Raw genomic sequence first — 26,900 nt, 5'->3', positions numbered from 1 at the left:
GGATTGCAACGGGTCATTGGTCTATTGTGCCATCTAGTGGCAGGCCCCATTGTTGCAATGTACTTATGTAGGTCAAATTCTCTCAGCTCCGAATAAAGTATTAACAGGAACATTCCTTGTACTTGAAAGAGAATTGATGTTTTGTAGTGGGAGCTCTTCCTGTACAGTATATTTACTCGTGTGGAACAGAAGTGGTAGAGTAATTTTTGGTACAGTGAAAAAGGTTTAAAATAGTATTGCATTTGAACTTTTCAAGCTTGATGTGACCATATGATCCATTTTTATTGGATGAACATGGATTACATGTTTGCGGAGACGGCCCTTTTTGTGTAATCTATTGTGTAAAGTGGGTGCAACATTTTGTTACCTAATCTATTTATAAACCGCATCATTTAGCTGGGTTAATTTTCAGTTAGTTTTACATTTTAAATGGCACACATTCACTGATTGAACCCTTATACTACACATTGACCAAGCAATGCAGCTTGTATGGTTTTGACCATGGAGAAAGTAGCCTGGTTGTAGTAGAATTGATTAACGTAATTACGTAGTACATCGTTACGCACGCAACGTGTCCCTGTTCTGTTGACTGGGAAGCCCCTAGCGCGGAGCTGCCAACGCCCGGCGTAAAGACACAAATAGAGGATACGGTAAGGAAAAACGTATTTTTTATTGCTAAAAGACATAACTGTGGTTGTTTTTTTAGGTCGAATGCTATCAACATCATCTGTGCTGTGCATGTGCGGTACATGATTTGTAATTGTCATTAAAAATTGCATTCCGCAACAGCATCCGCTAAGGCTAGCCCAGCTAGTTATCTAGCAAGCTAATTGAGGAGGACAGTAGTTAGCAAAGCAAGCAGACTATAACATTTGAACGGCGAGCAGACAAACATCTCGCGGTTGTGTAGCAGCTACATTTCACACCGAATTTGTTGATAGTTTAATTGTTATGGGAATTTGACATCTCTTCGACTTTTAGTAATGCTACAGCAGTAAATGGCAAAAGATGAAACTGGTATTTAGCTAGCGGTTAGCTGGTTAACGAGCTGAATATGGAGGCGTAACAAACGCTACATTACTAATGATGCATCTTGAATAATATACACCGGGTCTCTGATTATAACATACATTGCTCAGTGTGACATTGATGTTTGCGTGCGAGAGTGAAGCTCCACAGTACTGGTTCAAAAGAGGGACGGCTAGTTCGTTTATCGTCAGTTTCAACAGCCGGCAGGAAATTAGGCCAGATTGAGGCCGGGGATGCGGACAAAATACAGCAGCTCAGGTTGGGGCTTCCAAGCGAACGGTAGCTTTTTAAAAGTAGCCTTCTCTCATGTGTGATCTTACATGTTAGCGAGAATTACACATACGAGTTGATGGTAACCATTTCTTAAACCACTCGTGTTCGCAATGGACATGTCGTAATTTACCAGGATACGTTACTTTCGTGAGGACACTAATGTAATAAAAAGTTGATCTTTGGGTAACTATCTGTCGAATTTCTGTATGTAAAAGAAAGAAGCTTGTGATTTATCTCTGTGAATTGAAGTCTGGGTGTGTCAATTTTCAAGCCGCCAGATGTCCAGGGATTTTCCTCTTAAAGCATATGCTTCGGGGCATCACAACATTTTATTTTAGATGAACTTAGAAGGTAGCAGTGACCAATTATTGAGGAAATGTTTGCTATTTAATACCAGTCAACCTCACAAGTGTGAAGCTGCGTGTATGCTGTGATGTTTGTTTTTGTGGTTGGCAGAAGTATTCAGCTTTCAACAGAAATGCACACTGGTCTGATCTGATGAGCTCACCAGAGTCTTTGCAAAACTTGTTGCAGACAAATCATGGATGCAGTGTCTAGTTTGCTAGTAGTTGATTTCAACTTAGGAATTATGTTGTGGGGAAACTGCCACATCAAACTGAATCTCAGCTGCTTTCACTACTACGCTTTAAGCTGGCCTGCCCTCAGAGTGCTGGCTGGCCTACAAACACAAATGAATGGATTAAGTCTAGAGGCATTATTGCTGCTGCAGTCACCCTCTGTTGCCCATGGCCATCATCTTACTGAACTGTTTAGCTTGATGTTTGTCATCTTACTGCAGTGTTTAGCTCATTGTTAAATGTTTTTACATTTACTTAGTCACATATTGTTCCATGAAAAACATAGCCCGCATACGGTACTAGTTCGTACACTGTTGTATGGATGTAACAGTGGTCGCCATGCAGTGAAACCGTGATTCTTCCAGACAATGGCAGGGTTTTCCCTTGCTATACAATTGCTTTAGTTGGTGCCTGAGGCACAGTTGTTTTTTTGTTAGTGTTGGAAAGTTGAAGCTCATCCGAATACCCAACCCGGTAAGGGAAAGGGCCCATCGAAACTTAAGTGTAAATGGCTGCTTTACATACCAGCAGCACAGGTGGGCCACGTTTTCCCACCCACCCCCTCCATTTAGGTGCCTCATCAAACCAGTAGCAGTAATTTCCACTAGGGTATATGTTATAGGAATATAATCTAATTGGGATCTTTTTTATGCCAATATTGCCATTCAGTATGATAACAAAAACAACCCAACTTTCCTTATGTTCTGTATAATTCATTATACACAAGCAATAAAAAATTCCAAAGTGCGACAAACGCAACATAGGATACAGTCATCAACATATGAGCCTAAAATGTGTGGCCGGACCTACATGTTATGATAAAATGATATGTATATGATAGCTATTATTTAGCTATTGAATTGTGACATTTTATTACAGTAGATCAATATAACTTGTAACTACAAGCCTGGTAAAAACGTAATTTCATATTGATGACTTAAATAAAGTGTAAGGTGTAGGGCTTTTTCGTTTTTTTTAATTGAAATTGCGATTTAGAACACTGCAATTATGTAATCACAAAAGCTGCGGTTTAAAAGAGCCTTTATGCAGCACGTCTGTCTGTCTGATGTTCATGCAGTCCCCCATTTGTGATAGTCGTGCTCAGTCCTGCTAACCAATCAGGAGTGCCTTGCTCCTTGTGTACAAGTGACTCTCAACAATCATGGCTCAAAGCGACCTAAATGCACACCAACAACAAAACGGACAGCCCACATAACTATCGGTGTATGAAAAATGGCTTTAGTTGAACCACAAACGCCGGGAAATGTAATCCCTATGAAAAGCAGCACTTCTGCGATATGGAATAATTCCGGTTTCGAGACAACAGACGTAAGGCCCCATGATTTCCGCAATGGAGAAATGGATTTCACAATGGAAATTAACTGTAAAATGCAGAATTTCGTTGAATTTGTCAAACTCAACACAATAAACACAACACATTTATATCAGTATTTGAAGATGCAGCACAGGGAATCACAGAATGGAAGGATGACAAAAAGTCCTGTGACAGTGATACTCAAGCCCATTCTAGTAAACAAAATTAATTGTGTCTTTTGGCTAAATCGCAATCACACGCAATGTCTGTCAGCAAAATCGCAATGACATATTTTCCTCAAATCGTTCAGCCCTAGCCTGGTGTGAGTATTTTGAAAAATAATTGAGTCTTACTGATCTCCAGTTACAGTAACAAATCACACAGGAACTTTACGTTGAGGAGCTGCAGCATCGGACACATTCTGAAACCTACAGTGTACATCTAACACCACGTGGCAACTTTATTGCTAATTTCTCAACTACTCTGATGATCACCAACACCTGTCTGCTCTCAGCGCCTCCACCACACACTCTCGACCATACATTTGCTACATACGCAGTACGCACTGAGCTACTAGCCGAGGGAGCTACGCTACTGTTGCAACAGTGTAATATGTAAACATGTGGATTGCAACATAACGTTAGAACTGCCAGCATCAAAGCTTCAACATGGCATTTTACAGGTTGTTTTCTTCATTGAGACTTAGCCTGTATTAGCCTGTCACACGCTGTGTGTGTGTGTGTGTGTGTGCACATGTGAAGCAATAGAGGCCAGCCAACCCTCTGGTTGGTTTGGATTATGTAGCATTAAAAAAAAACTACTACTTTTGTGATTTGAAAATGACGCTCTATTACATTGTGGTGTTGGTTTAAAGGTTGAATAGGGCTAGGGAATAGGAATTCAAGCCTAAGTTTAACAGCAGCAGACTTTGTACCACAACTGGGAATCAAACCCTGAGTCTGTATTAACTGAGACAAAAATGATGCCCCAGCATTCCAGGCTAACTTTTCCATTGGTAGCAATTGTGCTGATTACCTTCTCATTTTCATCAGTGCATGATTTTGACCATTTTTGTAGTACAGCATAGTATTAATCAGTGGGGGAAACTAAGTAAATATATTTACTTGAGTATTATACCCAAGTACAATTCTGATGGTACTTTCTACTCTACATTTCAGAGGAAAATATTGGACTTTCTACTTCACTGCATTTATGCACATAATGGATTGTTATATAGTAACAGCTTCAACAATAAAATGCATTTTAAATGGTACTGCATCAATAATAATCTAATATTGTAATGTATAATGAAAAGTCCTACATTTTCTTGATTATATACTTACATACCTTTACTTATTTTGATGCAGGACGTTTACTCAACATTCATTTAAGTAAAATATCTTTGGACTTCTTCCTCTACTTTCATAATCATTGGTGTCTGTGTGTTCATCACTTCCTGTGCACCGTGACGTACAATTGATCTCAATCGCACACAGAAAAACCAGGTGCCTGCATCTGATACGAGCGCCTAAAGCGAGCGGAAAGGCTGCCCCGCGATGGAGCACATATGCTCTGCATGCAAAAATGTGTTCCTGCAAAAACGGGACTGTGACGAGCGCAGGCTCAATCCTAACTATGAAAATTAACTGTAACGACTGTTGAACCCAGCGATATAAAATAACACATTCTGTGTCCGATTATTTGCACCAGGAGGATTTTATTTTTTAGATTGAATGTAGTCAAGGTTGTAAGCTATTGAGTCTGTGCCTCAGTCCGGGGTGCCTCCATGAGCATAATCTCTTAGTTGGCCATTATCAGAAAAAGTTCACATTTTTGTTTATTATTCTACCACAACTTCTTGTACAGGGAAACAGTTTTTGTTTTTTTACCTGGTGTTTCTTGATATAATTTCATTTTTGTCTTGTAGTTGGTACAAAACATTTTTATTAATGGAAATTTATCTTTGTTAGTAGTTGGCAACGGACGTTTTAATAATTTTAGTATTAAAATTGGTTACTGTAGCTTTCATTGGAATGAATTTAAAATATAACTGGAAGGAAGTTGTGTAAAGTAGGAGGTAGGGAATGCATGCACAGTCTTTTGTCTGTCATTTCTACTTAATATCCAATGAAATGTAATATTAAGGACTATCTGCCATAAAATGCTATATGAAAGCACGCACTGGGAAGGCAATTTGACACCGTTGATTGATTCAATGTGAAAGAGCAAATTGGTTATAACGCTCTTCTTTACGGCTACTGTAATACTTGGAGCCTGTGGTTTTGTCCCTCCTGGTTCATTCAATGACACCCCCACCCCCACACAGTGGTGCAGAGCTCTGCAGTGGCTTGGCACTGACCAACTGTAACTTGTGCAGGAGAAACAGGGGAATACTGTGGTCCACATACTATATAGGCTATAGCATGTTGTACAATGCACCACGATGAATCACATTGTTGCAGACAAAGGATTCAAGGTCAATGTATATAATTTCACCCATGTTATAGGCCTTTTTAATTTAAGAAATTTTGACATATGTAGGAAAAGCATATCAATGTACATGTAAAAAAAAAAATAATGGTCTGCAACTAACTATTATTCATGATCATGCAGATTTATTTCTCTTAATAAATCGGTCTAAAATGGTTAGAAAGTAGTTAAAAATTCTCATTTAAATTTCATCTTAAGATTATTAGTTGTGTCTGCCCAACAGTCCAAAACCCAAAGATATTGAATTCATGTATATTGAAAATAAAGCTGATATGAGGCTTTAGCTGAATTCTATGTAGGTGTTTTAGTTTCAGAGTCCTGGCATTGGTCATGCTAGCTCACTGTCACGCACTCATGGCTTTTTGGGACACATGAATAGAACAAAACCATCATTATTGTTCTTAGTAACACTTTGCTTTTCGTTCTATGATAATTCAGAAATTGTGTAATGATCGCTTGGCCTTTAGGTACACTGTTTCTGTTGGAATAGTTTCTCCTTGTGCTACTAATTTAGTTTGACTGGAATTGTCATTTGTCCAATTGGTCTGCTGGTGTTGGGGGAGAGTATGAACCACTGACATGTATACATTGTATTGTTTGTTTGGTCCAGTTCTGTGAGCGAAGAACTTGAAACACCTTTTCAGTCATGGGACAGTCCTTGACATATTGACAAGTTTTTAATGTATTATTTGTATACAATCCTGTTATATATTAGTTATGGATCATATGATTTGTTGTCGGGGTGTCAAAAAATAATACTCAAATATGGAAATTAATATTCAATTCTGATTTTTATTTTTTTTTTTAAAGTAGCAGAACTTGGGTGTCTCACGTGCACACGTCACAAAAAGTCAGTTTTATTAATTGAAAATGAAATCAACTATTGAGTCAAGTTGAGCAACAACTGTAACGATGGCAGAGAACTTGGCTGCAAAAATTCCGTGATACAGTGCCCTAACAGCAAGCATAACGTTATGTCATGGAAACAAGTCATGCACTTATAAACTGTGCGCTTGAGATCAGACTAGAGACATAACCATTCATAAGATAGTACTTGCTCTCTTTCTCTTCTACTTCCCGCACAATTTGTCTCCACCATGTCATTCTAAAATCACTTATTTTCTACTATACTTGGTTTGTCTTGAGTTTTAAGTTTTCTTTTTCCACCCTCGACTAGTTTGAACTTATTTTGTTCCTGCCAACATTCATTTGATGAAATAAGATGAGCCTGACGGAGTTGCACACACTGTACATTTTAAACAAACACACATTCAGGGTTTTCCATGAGTGCTGGCTGTCGGATTGCCGGACATTTAAGCAATTTCAGATAGAGACTCATTCTTGAAAGAGAAAGCTGAACTGTCACTCGAGCTTGTTTGTGTGTACATGTTTGTCAGTCACATGAAGAGTAGACAAGGACCGTAAAGTGACATTTGCTAGCTAGCATTATCAATTATGTGTTTCCTGCAGCCCAGGTCGCCAGCCGGCTGTTATTTTCACCCAGGTTTATATTGTGATATTTACTGGAAATGACAAGTATAGCCAACAGCAAGTAGGAAACTTTCAGGCAATCCCCTGGTGATCTGCTTCCAGCCAGCTGCTACCTACCTTTTTGTAGTTAAATTACGTGTCGTGTAGAACTCGAGCTACGGTGCCCTCTGCAGTGCTGTGTCACTCGTGGCCAGTTAGGATGAGGTTTCATGGACATAATGCAAACATTTTAACAGACAACAAAACTCTGCACTTTTCAAGTGCATACCTTTTGGAAAGGTGCAGTTGCAGCTAGGGTTGGGCCGATATCCGGTTTCAGCGGTTCGGTTTGGTGTACGGGCTAAACCGGATTAATTTATGCACAAACCAGCATTTGTCCTTATGACACGTTTTGGAAAATGGCACTAAATCCAACATGTCTTTCATTAGTAATAAGCAGCAATAATGACAAGTGATTAAAATAATATTGTGATTATTTATAAATGGGTGGTGAGAGGGGGGAGATGCGCACGCAGTACCCTGTTTATTTACATCAGCGTTCTGAAGATGCTTTACTAGGCAATAGGTCTTATGTCCAAAATTCCGAAATATCCCTTTAAAGAGCTGAGAACGTAGATCCGAAAAAGATAAAAAGCCGCTAGTAGATCGAACAAGGCCGCCGTTGTATGCAGCAACACGTATATGATGCACATGTAAATATGCAAGACCAGCAAAAGTTCACCGTTCATAATTGTTTTGAAGCCACGGGCTGATCTAAATTTCAGACGCTCATTGAATACGTCAACCGGCCTGCGGTGCCAGGATGTTTTGTAAAAAGAGACACCGTTGCGGTTAGGGTTGTAAACAATTAACCGATGCGACCGGATATTCGGTTCAACAAGTGAGAGATACGGCAGCGACATTGGTAGCAGCCTCCTCAAACGATACGAATTATCAATGAATTCCTAGATGAATCGGTTATAGAGTCATGGATCGGGTATCGCGAGACTTTGACGCGGTTGGCGGCATTACACCAGCGTCTCTAAAACAACGCGAGAGCTGAAGCTGCCGGCGAAACGCCGTAGATGCCTAGCTGGTATGAGTGATAAACAAGGGACAACACGGAAAATGGAGGAGGTGGAGAGGCGGGCGCAGCACAGGTAGGCGGCTGCGACGCTGCCGCGTGACTGCAGGCACTCCACGACCGCACGTGAGAGACGGACGGCTTTGAATGTCAATCGCTTGTGTCTCAACTTGCGCCACAAGAGGCGGCCGCAGCACGGGTAGCGTCCACGACACTGTTCTGTGACCGCCATCCAACGATTCAGACAGACTTTTTTTTGGTCCATATCTAAAAATAAATACATTGACATGTGATTTTGTTGTTTTGTTTTTTTGGGTTTTTTTTTTTGCCAGTGCCATACAGCCACAATGCTTGGGGATATGTGGTATTTTACATATTTGAAAAGAAACTATTGTACTGTCACTTTAATAGAATCGGCTTCTTTATTTTATAAAATATCTACAACAAATATTAACCGTAGAATCAAATCGTATCGTTCTTACACTGTATGGAATCAATTCAAATTGAATCGGTCTGTAATAAAAGGATATCATTTTTTAATCGAATCGTAACCTGTGTATCTAGATGCATATCGAATCGTTTATTAAAGAGAGATGTGCAACCCTAGTTGCGGTGTTACGCCACAAAGCAAAGTTATTTATAAGCGGTGCGATTGTAGCATATTTTTGACTCTCCTTTCCGTGATTACAGCGTAATCTTCTGTGTAAAAAAACAACTAATGTGTCACTCTGGAGTCTGCTATGGCAAGTGTGACGCTTAGTGGAAAAGGTCGGTATAACCTGTTCGGGCTGGTCTTCGGCTTACTATCAGACCTGTTTGAAAATGTTTGGACCGGCCCAAGCCTAGTTGCAGCCCAAAACCACTGGCAAGCCATAGCACAACATCTGAATATTACATGTGCAAGGGCTGATGCTAACAAAGTGAAGTAGAGAAACATTTTAGAGATGATACATGTAAAAAAATATATTAATACAATCAAATATTTTCTTGTTCGAATCAACAAAACTGCAAAACAAACCATAATAACCGGAGGTGGAAACATATTTAACATATTTTAAATATGTTTAAAAACATAATAATAATAGAACATAACATGGTTCTATTCATACGTTGTTTGATGAAAATACATATTGTGTTTCCTGTACCTTAGATGCAGCACACCTCTGAAAGGAAGACACCAAATATATGTTGTACCTAATTCGTGTGCACTCTTTGAATTCAACTCAGTTTGAGTATTTTCTTTGTATTTTCATTTACTGTGATGCTTATTTCTCTCATCTCTTCTTCTCTGTGTTTCATAGAGGGAGTTGCTTTGTCACACACTATTCCTTCTGAAATCAGGATTTATTAATTTGGCAGGGACAGTGATTTAGGTTTACATCTGTAGTTCCTGATCAGGAAACAGAAAATAAGATCTCTGTTATATGCAATAAGCAGCGCCATCACCTAATGAAGTTTCCTTCCATTTGTGTTTCCATTTCAGATCTTGAATGAGTAGTGAAGACTGTAAAACGCAGCTATGCAGACCATCAAGTGTGTTGTCGTTGGGGACGGTGCTGTGGGTAAAACCTGCCTGCTCATATCTTACACCACAAACAAGTTTCCTTCTGAATATGTACCTACGGTAAGTGCAATCTACTATGTTCTACCTTTTGTTGTTGTGTTGTAAAATGAATTCATAGTAGATTTCATAGTTTGTGTATCTGAGCTATAGAGCCATAGGAGAGCCATAATAATGAACAAATAAGTAAATGTGGAAATATAGTGAGAAATATAATAATTTATAACTAAATAAAACTAATTTTACATACAAAGAGAAACAAAAAAAAGTGATTATGTTAATAAAAAATGTGTAAATATAAAGAGAGAAAATGAATGAATACAAATATATCGACAAATAAAGTATAAAAGACTAATTATAAGCATTTTCTTTTAATTTCACATTTTTTTTATTTTGGCTATATATAAATACTACTGTATCATGATAGTTTCATTCTAAATGGGATGTTAAGATTGTATTATGACTGGCTTATCCAATGAACCAAGTAATTACAATCTTATTAGCCTAATTACAGGCTATGTTGTATTACGTGTAGACTGAACTTATACATTCAGAAAGCAATGGGCGTGTGTAAGTCAGGTCAGCCCAACCTTTTTTTTCTAGCTAGCATCACAAAACATTAACTGGAAACATTAATAAGAAGTGATAATCTGAAGAACCTCAGAGAGCAGAGAAATCTACCAAGAAATCTATTCTATTTTCTCTGCTGTACTTAAAATGTACCAGACCATGGTTGATCTCCCACTGCAATGTATTTTAAACAGATATCTAAAACATTTTTGTGCTGCTAGAACCTAATGCATGCACACGGTCAATTTAAAATATATCGAATGTGCAAAATGTTAGTGTCTACATCATATCTGTTAAACTCGGATAGTGATTAAATGTTGCATTCTCAAATTACCTAACCCTTGGTTTTGGTCTTTGTTGTAGGTGTTTGATAATTATGCTGTAACTGTAATGATCGGAGGCGAGCCCTACACTCTGGGCTTGTTTGATACAGCAGGTATGTCATTCTTATTCCAACCTACGCTTGTGTTGTTCTGCTCACTCAGGTATCCGGTTTATGTCACTATTTCCCATTAAGCCATTGTCATTAATATGCATTTTGTACTGGGAAACATTTCTGTGATGTTATATGGAAATCAATGATAAGCTGTCTTACTTTACTTTCCATCAACAGGCTAACTTTTGTAAGCGTAGGGTGTTTACTTTGTTCAATGTGATGATAACATGATGGCCAGACTGGTGCAAGTTTGACATGTTTGTATGTGGTTTCTGCAGGTCAGGAAGACTACGACAGGTTACGACCTCTGAGTTATCCACAGACAGATGTCTTCCTCGTCTGTTTCTCCGTCGTGTCCCCCTCCTCCTTTGAAAACGTCAAAGAAAAGGCAAGTCAAGCCCTTCCTTTTTATTTTTACCACTGGTCTTTTCCCCGAACAATTGTGAAATATGGATGCTTTGTTTTTAGGGATGATCTGATCATGGTATTTTGCCCCCTGATCCCAGTCATTTAAATTTGAGTCCTGATCAGAAAACCCCTGCGTGACAGCTGACGTAAACTCAATGATCAGATCAGGCTCTGATACTGGTTAGTTAGAAATGCCTTGATCAGGATCGATCCCAAAATATCTGTTATTGTTATAAAATAGATATTTTAAGATAATGTGTGACTGTTGATTTCTCATTAGCAACTTTTATTTAAAGTAATATGAATACATTCCTTTTTATAAAAGCTGCTCAGCTGCAATCAATACATTCAATTCTGATTTAATGTAAGCCGAAAAATGCTAGTGTGCTGTTCCCATTTTAATATGAATGGGCATCTGCTACTGTACTGTACAGTGAAGTCTGAGCAAATGTTCTTTTTATGTGAGATGCATCATTGTAAAAGCAGGCTCTTCTGTATCTTAGGCATGGACACAATCAAGTTTTTAATAGCTAACCAAATTAATCATTTTAAATGTAACTTTTCTCTGAACAGTACTACAAACAGTTTTGCGTCAATTAAAGACATAAAACCCAAGAACATGTTGCAGCTGTCCAGAAAGAGAGATGGAAAAACTGAACTGTAGTTTCTGATAATTTCAGAAAACTTTTTTAAGTTATTTTTTGTAGTGGATCGGAACATTTTGAGCTCCATTGACAACAGATCAAACCTTTGTTAGTGTGGAGGAAACCACACTAATGAAAACCCAATGTTACATTTTTGTGATGCAGTATGTCAGCCAACATAATCCTGTGTTTGTGTATCCAGTGGGTTCCAGAGATTACCCACCATTGTCCAAAGACCCCCTTTCTGCTAGTTGGGACTCAAATTGACTTGCGGGATGACCCATCCACTATAGAGAAGCTGGCCAAAAACAAACAAAAGCCCATCACTCCGGAGACGGCTGAGAAGCTGGCGAGAGACCTCAAGGCTGTGAAATATGTGGAGTGCTCAGCCCTCACACAGGTAATATTTCTATGAATATATACAGTCGCACACATACACACTCTTGGACATACATGATTCACACCCCAATGGCAAGAATTCAGAAAAAGGAGGAAAGAGGAACATGTCCGTGTCCCCCCTGGCCTGTGCACGCTGGTTGAGTTGTGTTCTGCATGCCAGTTTGGTTTTGGTGACTGTTCTTATGGGCTCAGTGGTGTTGCAGATTATACATCATCAGATGGTTTTCATATGTCTTAAATGCCAAGCTTCATACCAGTAGAGCACCTTAGTTACTGTAAGCTTCAGCTGCATTAGGGCTGGTGAAGACAGCAGTTTAGGCTGTAGACTCAGCAGTCCTCGTTATCTACATTTCCGTCTGACATACAAGCCCGGTGAGAGTGACACTAATCTGATCTTTTGCACCTTTTTCCTTGTAGTCTCCCAGTAGAACAAAAGGTGTGCTGATACTGTCTACAATTTTCAGAATGGACACAGTGACAGTTTGAAGGACAGTGACTTAGATTAGCAAATTAAGATCTTAAGATATCACTTACATGACAACAAATTAGATTACATTTTCCTTTGGGAACTACATGTCTTCTAGCATTGTGACGTTAAAGGGAAAGTTCATTTATTTTGGAAGAGGAGCCATGGTGTGCAGGCAAACTTTTGAATGAGAATTCAGGGTTGGAAATACCATGTCCACATGACGGTAGTGCATGTAACATTTGGGCTGTGCAAGTAATTCTCGGCTCTACCTGCACCGTGTACATAACTGTTCAGTGCTGCCAGTCTCAGGTGAGCCGTCGTTTGTGAAAACCCAGTCAAGCCAGCCGGCGCATGGATTTTGATGCACGTCTATTCATGCTGTTACGGTATGGGTATGGGTTAGGAAGTCAAAGAAAGCAATCCTTTTTCACTTTTTCTATACCAATAAAGCCGTCATCAAAGGCGATATTTATTTTTCTTCAGAGGTTTGCTGAAATTGACAATGTTATCTTGTTCAGGATAACTATGAGTCAGACCATGTAAACTTAGAAATTTTACCTTACAATTTTTGAGATAAATTAGACGGGACTCAAATTATAAATACATTGAAAATCCTCATGTTTAAACTAATCTTTTCCTGCAAAGATTACCTGCAATTTTCAATGTAATCTTGCTTGAGACATCTTTGACTATGACCAGGTAATGGTCTTTGTTAGTGATTTTACTTTATTTTATTATCGGATCCAGCTGTGGTGAAAGAAAGAAGGACAAATGCACCCAATGGTTGTCTTTAAAAAACGTTGTAGTGCAGGTAACAGGTAACATTTTGGGTGAATCGAATATGAAAGTTACATGAACGTTACATGCACCAGTTCATAATAATAATTATTACGAGCCCTAGATTTTTAATGACAATTGAGAGATTAGATCAAACTAACTAAATACTATTTGTGGTTATGTTTAAGACTAAAAGTAGACACCATGAGCTACCTTTTCTTTTTAATCAGTATTCAATTTATTTTATTTACCTCAGTATGACCTTTAATTTTCTTTTTACTCAGTATTACCTTTTTATATTGTGTTGCTCCGTATTTAAGTCTGGTTTACTGATTAATAAATCAGGTTTTATGAGTTTATCTGCTCATTCAGGCCCTGAGTACTTGCATTTGTGCATCTCTGTAAGAACCTGAATGAGGGAAGTGAGCAGAGGGAACATGGCTCATAGGCCAGACAAGCTAGGCCTCACTCAGGCAGAGAACAATAGTGTTGATGGAGTTGAGGTGGAGCCCCCACCTCTCTGCTCTGCCCCTTCCTTCCTCCTCCCCCCTCTCTCCCTGGCACAACTGTTGCATAGCTACTGATGTAATTTCCTGTTTCCTGTTGAGGATCTCAGCATTCTGTCCTCAGCCCACTTTTCAGTCACGGCCCTCTCTCTTTGAACACTATCATCTTTGTGCCGTGCATCTCCTTCATGCAGTCGTCTTGTAACTTCCACCATCTCTTTGTATTTCACACAGCTTTCCTCCTTGCTCTGCCATGTTCCTCTTATCCTCCTCTCCCATCTACCTCTTTCTGTGTTTGCTGTGCTAATCGTGCTGTTGTTCTCTTCCCTCTCCTGTCATTGTAGCGAGGGCTGAAGAATGTATTTGACGAAGCTATCCTAGCTGCCCTAGAGCCACCTGAGACGCAGAGAAAGAGGAAATGCTGTATATTTTAATATCTTTGTGACTCTTACTCCTCAAATAGTCATTATGTTCTGAATTTCCTTTATTCATTTACCCAATTTCTCTCTCTTCCTCTCCTTGTATTTACACATGCTGCTTTTGAAATGTGGACCAATCTCAAATACCAGCCATCTGACTGACCAACAGTCGGCTACCTGTCTAACTACAGACCCAAACTACTAGTCTAGTTTGAGAGTGCATTGCAACTAATCCTTGTGTCATGGCCTGATTCACTGACTTGTGGCCTCTCTGAACTTCACTTTACTTGTTGATCTTTCTAACATATAAACTGCTGACATTTTGCAATATATCGAATATAATCAATTTATTACAGCTTGTTCTACTTGGGATGTAGTAAATTACTATATTGCGAGCATAGAGTACAAATTGTCAGATCTATTTCTTAAGTTGCAAGCTTTTGACTTGCTTTGGTAGCGCATGTGACAAACTCAAACTAGCCCCAATATTTCTTTTGCCATACATGTATATTGTCATTCAACAAGTCATTATCTATAATAAGTGAATAAAAATACATAAATATTGATTTATATCTAAAAAAATAAATAAATAAACCCAATGAATACCTTTTTTAAAATCTGATAATGATATAACTAATAACTGCCTGCAAAATGTATTTTAGGAAAAAAAATGTAATTGTGTGAATGATGAGTCAAACTTAATAATAAAGAATCAACGTACAAAGACCAGTTTGACATCAAAATAACTACACTACTCTGTCATTGAGAAACCACTTGTTTCAACAGGCCATTTTCACTCCATAATAACAGCAAGTGTCCCTTAGACTATCAGGACATTATGTGGAATTTCAAAGTTAAAACACTAAAACGTTTAAATTGAAGTTACGGTATGTTGGAGAAAATCTGAAACTATCAAGATATATATATATATATATATATATATACACACACACACACACACACACACACACACACACACATATATACACTGTTTATTGCAGCATAGCCTAAACTATTGATAAATTGTTAAGCAAGCAATATTACCTAGCCCTGACTTCACCACTGTTCCTAGTTTTCCTACTTTGGCCCAGTGCTTATTAATGTGGCCCCTGGCCAACAGTAGAGCGGTGTTTTACAGAGGATGTCATTTGGGATGTAGCTATTGTTTTAGTTAGTTGTTCACCCCTCTGGCCTGAGGTAGTAATTACATTGGGGATGGTTTGGACTAACGTGAGGGTGGAGGCTTAACGTGGCTCCACACTAAGATTGATCTCAACACTAAACAGAGCTTCCATTTCTAATTCTAATAATTTTTTCTGTTGATTAAACAGAACTTCCAGTCTGACTATGATTATAAGTAGGGCTTTTATGTATATGAGTGGTATGTAGGGAGTGTTTGGCCATTTTGACGACATGAAGTGGGGGTTGGGGGACGTGCATGCATGCCTCACAGCCTCTTCTGAGGGCTGATGGCCCATTTGTTTTATTTTTCACTGAACTAGAGATACTAGTATCTGATATCGGTCCGAATCTGGATTGGTTATTGGTGTACGCAGTATGTGGTGTACGCAGTATCTGGTATCAGATACTCTTATTTTAATAATCGACAAATCAGTTCATATATATCCATGTATTTATTTGTTACATGCAGTTTTATAAAGTTGGGAAACTTGCCTTGCACATAAAAGAATGATGCTGCTCACTTCCACACAGTGAGGCGTACAGCTTATCAATCAATCACTGGTGTCAGATCGGTGACGCACCAAAACTAGGTATCAGTGGTGGGACTAAAAAAATTGGTGCATCCCTACCCTGAACTGACATCCCCGTTACATTACCATTTGTAGCAGTAAGAACACGTTAATTTTGGGTACGTTTTTCCCTATTACTGTTACAAATTAACCTGTTAAATTCCAGTAAACTACTTGCAGCTACAGTTGCATGAAACTGTTTCTCTACAGTTTCTCTACAGTTCTACAGTATACTTACTGTAATCTACAACAACAGTTAATAACTCAAAACTATTACAGCACTATACTTTTATTTAAGTGTTCCTACTGTAATCTCCTTAACAGTTTGGTACTTTGAAAATACATTCAAGTACTGTGGAATGTGATCTTTACAGTATCCTCACGCTAAAAGAAACTGTAAACCCATAGTTTCAAACTGATATATATTTATAAAATAAATCATCCCAGGGGGTTTGGTATCTTCTTCACCTTTTCCACCCCTGATGATTTTTGCACGACAAACGTTTTCCTGTTTGGTACCATGATGTCCTATTGGTCTGGTTTGTAGCTAAGCTACACTTAATGTTTCTTACACAGTCTGAAAAATCGTTACTTGCTTACTTGTTTGGCCCAACTTTCTTTATATATGAAACACGTGCCATTAACTGTGGTGCATATCCTGCCGTCTTGGAAGTCCAGATAATAAAAATAAGCTATAAATGTGTGAAATTACCTGTGAAATGAAATAATAAAGGACAAATAAACTTGCTTATCCTCTCCTGAGTCCCTTCTTTTTCCAGTGCTTTGTCTGAGAATAATGTAGCCAGGGTAATCAACTAAGTTAAGCAATGCTGAGGGGCTTACTGCAGCACTGCGTCAGAGCAGCTCTGGTTACTTCACATGGGGCTCATGGTGTAAGCTGCTCTGCTCAGGGGCAAACAGAGAGAAAGAAACATTCACCTCTGAGGCTGCGAGCAGACCTAGTTTTTGGTGATTATTTAAATCTGTTGAATCTGGACGGCCTTGACCGAGTGGGGTTAATGCTCCCTTTTTCCTCCGCTTTCTTGTTTGACTTGCCTTTGGGCTCAGCTGTCACAGGTCAACGACACTTTGACCTCCAACATGCATGTGATTTGTGTTAATCCCTGATCTGGTTCACACTCTTAACCACATTACCTGGGGGGGATTGTCTTGAGTCATTTACATATTTGTTGATCTTTGTTTTCTCTTTTATCCCCAACAGCAGTTGCACATGTCTCCCATTGTTTTTTATGACACACCACTTAATAATGTCAATGCTGCGTTTGTTTTCACCCAGTTATGTTTCCTTCCGTTTCAGCTGTTATTATTATCTCCCCTCTTTTTTTTTTATTGATCTGTGTGTTTGCGTTGCCCCCTCATTGAGCCTGTTTGTGTGTGTTTGTGTTCACAGAAAGGCCTAAAGAATGTGTTTGATGAGGCGATATTGGCTGCACTGGAGCCCCCAGAGCCCAAGAAGAAACGCAAATGTGTGCTGCTATGAGAGGCTCCTATCTTTTCAAAGCACACACACACATGCACACACATGCACACAACTATACACACATCTTACACACACACCCTCCTCTGCCGCCACACCCCTTTCCCCACGCTCTGCTAAAGTTGGTTGACAGCATTGCCCTCCACAGAGAAGACTAAAAAGAAAACAACCTCCAGAGTCTCAAATAATTCTGTGCAATAATAAGAAGCTTCACCCCTGAGTCTGAGTTTGGGACAGAAGATCAACCTAACCAGGCCAAAAGGCCAATGTGGGCTCCGGGCAGGGTGGCATAGCCTCGGACGGCGGATCCAAGTACCAAGCTTACATACAAGTAGAATTCATTCTGTCAAGCTTTTGATAGGTTGATTTTGATTCAGTCTGTGTTGTGGCCTAATCAACATTTAGACGTCCTCAGCCAATGTACAGGTTTCATGGATACAAGCCCAGCCCATGCCAGCTGCCTGATTGGTGGCTGTTCATACTGCTGGCCCCGCCCCCTCTGTTGAGCGCATAGTCATCGTCTGATCCCCACGTTCTTTCTCAGCACTACCAGAAGAAATGCTAACAAAGTAGTGTTTTGTTTCTGATTGCCAACCCCCCCACCCCCTCTCCTCAAACACATGACAAGTCTGAGATATTTATTGCAAGTTCCAGATAGTTCCGCGCTCCTAACCACTACAGAAACAGGACTCTGTAATTCATAGCAATACGACTAGAGAAGTCCACAAAGATCTCATCAAGGAAATTGAATAAGTAAATATTGCCATCTCATATCCAGTCCTCTTATTGTAGACTTTCACAATGCGGTCACAGTCCATTTGGAGTGTGGTAATCACTTGAAGAGCTTAAAGGCATCCAGTAGGAATGGGTCCGCTAGTCGACCACAAGGATTTGGCCTTTTAGATGCAGGGAACTTAAACAGTGTTAGCAGAACAAGCAGTGTGTTCTTTATGCGTTGCCGGGGACCAAGGGAGGGTAAAGCAGGATGCTGTTTTAACATTGTCATCGCCCTACACTTAGAACGGGTACGGCACAACAAAAAAACACAAACGTCCCTCGGCGTGCACTGGCAGCCAAATCTGGGAGATCCATACTTAGACCTGTGTTTTATCCAGACTATGTCTGAGGTGTGAAGGGCTGTTCGGTCTGCTGTGCCCGTTCAAACTGTAATTGGTGCTGCATGTAGTTGAGCCTTGGTCTCTGTTCAAAATGATTTAGGTTTAACAGATGTAATTATAATGTAAGCTGGCACACAATGTTGATGTAGGCTCCAGGTGTTTTTACCAAACTATTTTTTTCTTCATTATTTTGTTTGTGTTGTTTTTTTTATTTTATATATATAAATATATATATAAAAAGGTTACTTTCACTCCTTTTACATTTAGGGGTGGGAAGTCATCTGAACTCTTACCTGCCAGTTTATACCAAGAAAAGCCCTGATTTGTTTAGTTGAATAAAAACCTCCAATGGCAGAGAGACTGTTTGGTAAAGATTTGTGATTGGTTGGTTCTTGTTTTTCTTTACTGGTGGCTTTGAGTTGGGTTGATTTCCAGCCCAAGTCAGTATAATTATTATAACCTGTTGTTGTTTTGGTGCAAAACCAAATGCTCTGTCTAAAGTCTTTGTTCTTTGTATATGCATTCTTTTAAAAAATATTAAACTTATACCTTAATTGCCTTTACTACTTCTACCTTGCCATTCTGTTTTTATTGTGTGTGTATGGTGAGCAACGCAGCCACCAAACAGGATTGTGTTTGCCTATCATGACTGTGTAACATTTTGTCTGTATGATTTATGGTGATATCTCTTATGTTTTATTAGTATCAAGGGAAGAAGTCAATTTGTTTTCATCCTCAGACAAAACTGCTTTTTACCAGATCAAAGGTTTAAACCCACATATTGGACTCTTGGTGACAGGCTATATTTATTGAGCAATAAGGTACCACTGCATCCAGTTTCTCTATGGCCTTTGTTTAGGCATGCCATATTTAGCCAGCAGGAGGTGCTGTCTACCCAAACATCTCCCCTGATGTTGCTGCCCCTCTGGGTCACAGTGAAGCAGATGCTAAAAATGGAAGAAACGGATTATTAGATATTGATATTAGGATTGAATGTACCATTTTGATAGTATGCTCATGACCCACAGTTACGCAATAATATTAAACTCTCAGCCCCGTCAAGATTATTTAAAAAGGATGTGAAACATTTATAAAGGCGTTCTGGCTCGGTGAGTATTGTCTTAATATTCTTTAGGATCTTTGCGGGCACCTCTTGTCATCAATATCCATGATGCTCAGTAGATGGGAACCAAGGTGTTCTGGGTGGTTTTAATCAGCCACCATAAAGCCTATTGTTCTGCGCATCCCATTTTGGAATGTTTCCAATCAGGATGCTTTCTAATGCTCCTCTGTGTTAACAAGAACATGGCACAGTATTTTTGCCGCCTTTATTTTCCTTAAAACATCCAGCTTTTAATGAGCATTTTCAGTATGGAGGTGTGTGATTTCAGGTTGTTTGTGATGCTGAAGACCTCTTACTTGTTCCACCTCATGTAGATGGGTGTGTCTTCACTTCCTTTTTTCTAAAACCAACAATCAGCTCCTTGGTTTTACTGACATTGAGCAATAGGTTATCTGAGCGCCACTCTGTCCGATTTGTTGATTTCCTCTATATGAATTCTCATTGTTGTTTGTAATTCAGTCAATGATGGCATTTGAACAATTCACAACAGATTTCTCCTGATGTCGGTGGTAGCATGCGTTGGTGTACAGCATGAATAGGAGGGAGCTGAGCACAGGTCCCTGGGGGACTCTGGTGTTCAGTGCTGTAGTGTGTGTAGAGGATATGTGAACTGCCTGGGGGTTAGATTTTGGGTTCATCACACCAGTAACAATGCAAGAACAGGGTTCCCAACACATCCATGTCATAACTGCAATTCCTTTTCCCCTTATTTCCAAATAAAAGTGCACTGTTATTCAAGATAACTTTATCCAGGATCAACAAATCACTTTTCAAATTGTTCAAAGAATTAAATGAGCTGGCAGAATGATTTTAGGCTGAATTGGTTGAGACATATTTGAGACCTGGTCCAGGCAACTCTTTGTAGATAAACAACTTGAAATGATGAAACACTAAAAGGGTCCACCAGTTTTACACATCAAGGTCAATACTCATCATTGTGAACCACCCGTCAGATTTTGAATGTTTACAACCCTCACGCTTCTCCCCCACGACCACCGAGCTCCTTCCCCTCGTCTTCGTGCCCTTTGAAATCCCTTAGATCACGCCACCTTTGAACGTGGCTCCGATGTTGACTCTGGTTTTATCACGGGCACCGTCGCAATCTTTCTTTTTTTCCTTATTTTCCACCGGTGTTTTCTTTTCCTTGGTTGTTTTGGACCTCCTCGTTTCGGTTTTTAACTGAGGAATTGGAAGCTTGTTGCTACTTCCCTCCACCTCCCCTTGTGATAGTGGTACGCCCCGAGGGTGGAGGGGCTCTGTGTGTGCATGAACACAGCCCTGTGTGCTGATTGGACAGGATGATCCGGGCTCTGTCGATTTTTTGCAAAACAAACAACGGGCTCTACGTGCACTAGAGGCATGCTTTTTTTCCTTAAAAAAGTTAGCTTTATAATTCAAGGTCAGCCAAGTGTTAAAGTAATCTTGGCTAAATGCACTATTAGCATGTTAGCAGCGGTAGCGATCACCTGATGAAGACGGCTGGGAGGGGTGTTGCACTGCACGTCTCAACCACCACCACCACCACCCTCGGCTCCCTCCTCCACCCTCATCCCTCCCACTGTGAGGTGTTCACACATTCCCTGCGTTTCTGGAGTGCTGTCTGTCAGCGCCTTCTTCCGCTAAAGAGACGCTGACAGCCATTAATTATCATGCAGGCTGAACGAAGGGCATTCCTCTCTGTTGAAATATCAGCGCACACACACACACACACACACACACACACACACACACACACACACACACACACACACACACACACACACACACACACACACACACACACACTCCTCAGACCTTTATGTCCACACACGAATGCAGAGGGACACCACCTGGCCTTCATTGGTCTTCATCAAATTTGACAAACAAGTCTAAATGTTTTCGTCTCCTGGGGTCGTCCAATCACCACCCAACCTGGCCGAGCGTCTCCTCTGGGTGGGACGAGCAGTCAGAGGTGGGGGTGCAATGAACACACACACACACACACACACACACAGTGCTGGCGGAGAGCTGCCTGCATATGCGCTGCACCCACTTTTATGAGACGATTTTATGATGATCTGCACAGATACTGACTTGTGATGAAAAACACGCTGGGGATTTAAGCAGTTTATCAGGGCTCAGCAGTAAATCAATGTTCAGACATCTCAGCTATATACTGTGCGAGGGCACACTGCTATGTGTGCGCACGAAAATAAATCTGCTGTACTGGCTGGAGCCACCGACACGGCCTGCTTAGCCGAGCCCGTCCTGAACCCTTGACAGTCTCTGCTGTTCCAGTGGCCAAAGCTCCTGCCAACACATGGAACACAATGTGGTTTTCATGTAGATATTGGCTGCGGCGGAGAGGTACAGGTTTGGCCTGGTCTACCTGCTCTAAATGCTCTCCAGCAGGTAGGAGGAGGTGCGTGAGTAAGAAAGTATAAATCATGAGAGAGAGTTATCTCTCAGCTACAGTAGTGAAAGGCGTCCCGTCCTCTGAGCCGTCTTTGTTAAATGGTCTGTGCATTTGGATGCATTCCTGTAAAAACAGCTAGTATTTCAGACAACAGTACAGAAAGTCCAGCTTTTAAGATCGTTTCAGTCTATCCACACATTTCTGATGTTGTGTGGCATGATTTAAATGGATAGTTGGGATTTTTTTATGAAGCAGGGTTATATGAGGTACTTATCCAAAGGCATATTACCTACAGTAGATGGTAGTCACATTGCCTCCAGTTAAGGAGTATCAGCACACGTACTGTCAGGGATGGTTGTTAGCAGCAAAACGGGTTTTATACACCTACAAAAATCCATATCAGTTGGGGACACCATATTTAGTATTTCCTCAGCTTTACCTTGCCACCACAGCACTTTCCTACAGGGAACTGGAGCCGTTATCTATGCTCTCTATTATGCCACTAGACTAAACAATCATTTTTACCTTGCAGAAGACATGAATCACTAGTCTACCACTGCCTCCATCAGTTAGTTTCTTTGTGTAATCGTGCGACTTTGGTGAATTTGAACTAAACCTCTTAAAAACAAAAGTCACACAATAACACAAACTAGCAGACTGATGGTATACCAGTCACCTCCGTGTTCTGCAAGGTCAAATTTCAGCTTTTTTCAATGGAGTCTGGAAGATTTGAAGAGAGCATAGAAGGATTTAAAGGATTCAGTTTCCTGTTGAAAATGTACGTCTGATTTCAAGGTAAAGTTGTGAAAATATTGTACACAAGGCATCCACATGAACTGATATTGTTTTTGGTGGGCCTTCCATTTAGGTGGCCAAAACACATGTTACTCCGACACCAGTCCATGGTGTGTTCAACGATATTAAACAAAATCAGTTTTTGTAAGCTATAAACAGAGATTGGTGCTACTCTTCCAGTGCTGTAGGTCGGGACGACGATATCAGGTGCCGTATGTGGAGCGGAGCAAGTTCATATGCACTAAAAGACGAGAGCAACTGGGCCAGCAATGTTAACAAAGCAAATAGAAGCTTGTATAACAACACACACAGAGGGAGCAGTAGGCAGCAATATCCGCCAATCTGATGGCAATTACATCCTGAAGGGATGCCACATGAAAACTCCCCTGTAACATTTTGATGCATTTATTTTCTCATGTTTAACTAGTGCTATTTCACACCCAGTGCTTTCATGCCGTCATTGTTTCCTACTTTTCATTCTTTATTAATTTTTTTAATGGAACACAGTCTGTTGCTGTTGTCCTGTTTGCATTGTTTTGCTGCTGTTACCAAGATGCTCATCTCAAAAGAAGCAGATCCCAGCGCTGAGCTCATCATGGTGTCTTTCGAGTTCACGTCTGACAACCAGGCGACCATCAAGTGACGCCACCGCCGGTCACTGCAAGGATTATTTTGACACGGCGGGTTACTGTTGGCTAATAGATACATATAACACACACGCTCCAACCGCTTTCACCCGCATACACACACATGTTCAGGTGTGTTTAGTGTCCAGGTGTTAAAGGAAAGTTCTTTGCAGTTCAGCTGAAATCTCCCCGATGACAGACACATGGCTATGACCATCAATAGTGTGTGTGTGTGTGTGTGTGTGTGTGTGTGTGTGTGTGTGTGTGTGTGTGTGTGTGTGTGTGTGTGTGTGTGAGTGTGTGAGTGGAGAGGGAAGCTCACAGTGATCCTCCATGCCTGCATCCAGAGATGAAGCTGTGGCAGCTAACGCCCTCATCAACAGCCTGATCCACTGTGTGTGTGTGTGTGTGTGTGTGTGTGTGTGTGTGTGTGTGTGTGTGTGTGTGTGTGTGTTGTCACTTTCACTCCTCCTGACTGATCGGTCCTTATCTGATGGGATGAAAATGTTGCCTTGAGATGACTGCTTGGAATTCACTATAATCAAGCTCAGTGAGTTTGTATGGATAGATGTGAAAAACAGACCCGCTTAAATTTCATGGTGAATGTCTCCGAAAATTAAAGGGATAGTTCAGATTTTTTTAGAGTGAGGTTGTACACATACTTATTCATGGTCAGTGTGTTACGTGGATGGCGGTCGGCACGCCTCCAGTTTGGAGAATCAGGCCGGAGTACCAGCAAAAACGGATTTTAACCACCTAAAAAAAAAATCAATATAATTTTAAGTCTGCGCTATATTTCAAATATTTCCACTGCTTTACCTTCCCAACAGACAGCCCTCTGATGGGGAACTGAAACTGTTATCTGTGCTCTTCACTACGCCACAAGACTTCTTCAACTTTATAGTGAAAACATTTCGTGTTATATAGAAGCCACTGAGGGACGAATGGGAGAACTTGACGTTTTCGAGAATGCACTTTTCGAGAAGACAATTTCCAGTGCATTGCCATATTTGGAGATAGGCAGCGCATTAGACCAATAAACTCAAGCATACCAGTCCTTCTCAAAGACCGGGCCGGGACCCGCAAGTGAGTCGCAGGAGATATTTTTTGGGTCGTCATATAAGTTTGCAGAATTTCTTCCATGTTTCCATGCATCCAATGTTTTCATTGTTCTAATATATAACCAATGAGAGGAAAGAGAGACATCCTGTTAAATATGCCTAAATGCACTTATTTGATCTATCTATATAACTAATATGTTTTCAATAACACATGCATGAAACATAGTTTTGATTCATCAAATGCATGTCTCTTCTAAATGGGCGGTTTACGTGCTCAAGATAATATAAGCTGATGCGGAAATGGTCAGGAATGTTCATTTATGCACAAATTCAGTCTTCAACCAGGGAGTTGCCGGTCTTTCGCCGATTTGGTCAGTTAGTTAGCGTGATTATGTAACTGGATGTGGTAAAGCCAAACTAACCCTCTAAAACACCAAAGTCACACGATAACACAAACCAATGAGGCAGCAGTTGACCAGTAAAAGTTTTTATCAAAGGAGTCCAGTGGCTTTAAAGAGAGCATAGATTATGGCTTCAGTTCCCCGTTGGAGGGCTGTGTGACAGCAAAGTAATGCAGTGAAAATACTCTGAATATATGTACACTTAATCTGATATAGATATTTGTAGGTGCTTCTTCTGTCTGAGGACTCCTATCTTTCAGCCCCAGATTTTTGTCCTTTGGTTATATGAGGTAAGTTCTAAGACATATATTTCTCCCATAAATGATGTTCATGTGCAGCTAATCAGTGGTAGCGAATTACATTTGCAGCTGCAGGAAATTATGTCATTCATATAGCAAAACACAAAGTTAGGAGTGTGTTGGAGGTTAGTGGGAATTGTAATTTGTGCCAACAACAACAATACAATAGTTTGATAATGCAAAATAGTAGCATGAGAATGCAATTCATACAGACACCGTTGTGTGTGTCAAGATGGGAAAAGACGTAATGAAAATAAAACACTGGAGGTCCCTGTTTGCCCACCTAGTTCATGTGCACTTGTGGGTAGAAAGGACATAAAACCTACAAGCAGTGTAAAGGTAAAGTACCACCAGTTAATAGAAAGTCCTCTGCACCAGCAGTGCGTAGCCACGTCAGACGGGGAGCCCGGTGTGTCGATGCCCACGAGCCTGATTCCCACGAGCGCTCCGCCGCTGTGTTGCACAACGTGGCCTTTTCGGGGCAAAAGAACGGCGGAGACACCAGAGGAAAGCCGAGAGGGAAGAAGAGGGGAGGAGGGCCGGAGGAGAAAAGAATTGCAACTGTCATCACAAACAAGAACCATCTGTCTCATTTGTGTAACTTGTTTTCTTTTAATATGAGAAGTATGCTGAAGAGATCTGGGAGTTTGAGCGAGGCATGGGAGGGCTGGGCCCTGGGCTAAAGCCAGCCTGCTCCTGCCTTCTCAAAGCGAGTGGCATTAATATCCAGCCAACCTGCACTGTTAACCCTTCGCACTCACAACACACTGAAAGAGAGAGGTATCAGAAAAAACCTTTAACCTAAGGTATGCAGAGGAACCTGAGGTGTAATTTGAACTATTAGCTGCCTGTCTGGGAGAAGAATTGGCTGGAAGATTTATGTGAAAGAGTGAAATCACACCATCATTATCTCATTACCAAAGTATTTGTGAGAGAAGGGCACGTGCTTCTGTGGGTTGGATGACGCAGAGCATCAGTCTCATTGTAGTCTCATTGTAATATATATATATATATATATATATATATATATATATATATATATATATATATATATATATATAGTTTTATAGGCTATATGCCTTTAAAGCTCAGATTAATTTGCTCTGCAACTACAAGGGCGGTTGTGAATATAATAATAATTTATATTTGGGTCCCTGCTCATAGGCCCAGGTGTTAAGTAATAATGATCAAGTAGATAGTTTGGCAAACAATGCATGAGTATTTGGAAACAAAATGATCAAAGTAGCTTCGGGGAGAGGCAATTAATGACTTGGAGCCACCATAGTTAATGCTTGGCAGGAGGAATGCGATGCAGAGACATTATTATAATATATAGAAGTCAGTTCAGGTTAAACAGTTTAAAGGAAGATATTATAAACGCAGAGAGGAGGTAATCATAACACAA

At 40.2% G+C, this 26,900-nt stretch overlaps 1 protein-coding gene across 2 annotated transcripts; it reads left to right on the top strand.

Annotated features, from left to right (window-relative positions):
- Nucleotides 1–552: 552 nt before the first annotated feature.
- cdc42 (cell division cycle 42) lies at nucleotides 553–19,358 on the top strand. Of its 2 annotated transcripts, none has more exons than XM_084040074.1 (6): nucleotides 553–650; nucleotides 9,723–9,863; nucleotides 10,734–10,806; nucleotides 11,085–11,194; nucleotides 12,061–12,258; nucleotides 14,354–16,927. In XM_084040074.1, the coding sequence occupies exons 2-6, from the start codon at nucleotides 9,759–9,761 to the stop codon at nucleotides 14,441–14,443; spliced, it is 576 nt and encodes a 191-aa protein (XP_083896200.1). In that variant the 5' UTR covers nucleotides 553–650; nucleotides 9,723–9,758; the 3' UTR covers nucleotides 14,444–16,927. The 2 variants fall into 2 exon arrangements, with proteins under 2 accessions (XP_083896200.1, XP_083896199.1); XM_084040073.1 differs by lacking the exon at nucleotides 14,354–16,927 and adding an exon at nucleotides 17,591–19,358 and having other exon boundaries at nucleotides 554–650.
- The last annotated feature ends 7,542 nt before the right edge of the window (nucleotides 19,359–26,900 follow it).

Source organism: Eutrigla gurnardus (genome assembly GCF_963514095.1).
Source record: "Eutrigla gurnardus genome assembly, chromosome: 2".
NCBI classification, from domain to species: Eukaryota; Metazoa; Chordata; class Actinopteri; order Perciformes; family Triglidae; genus Eutrigla; species Eutrigla gurnardus.
This window is presented reverse-complemented; position numbering and strand designations above follow the sequence as displayed.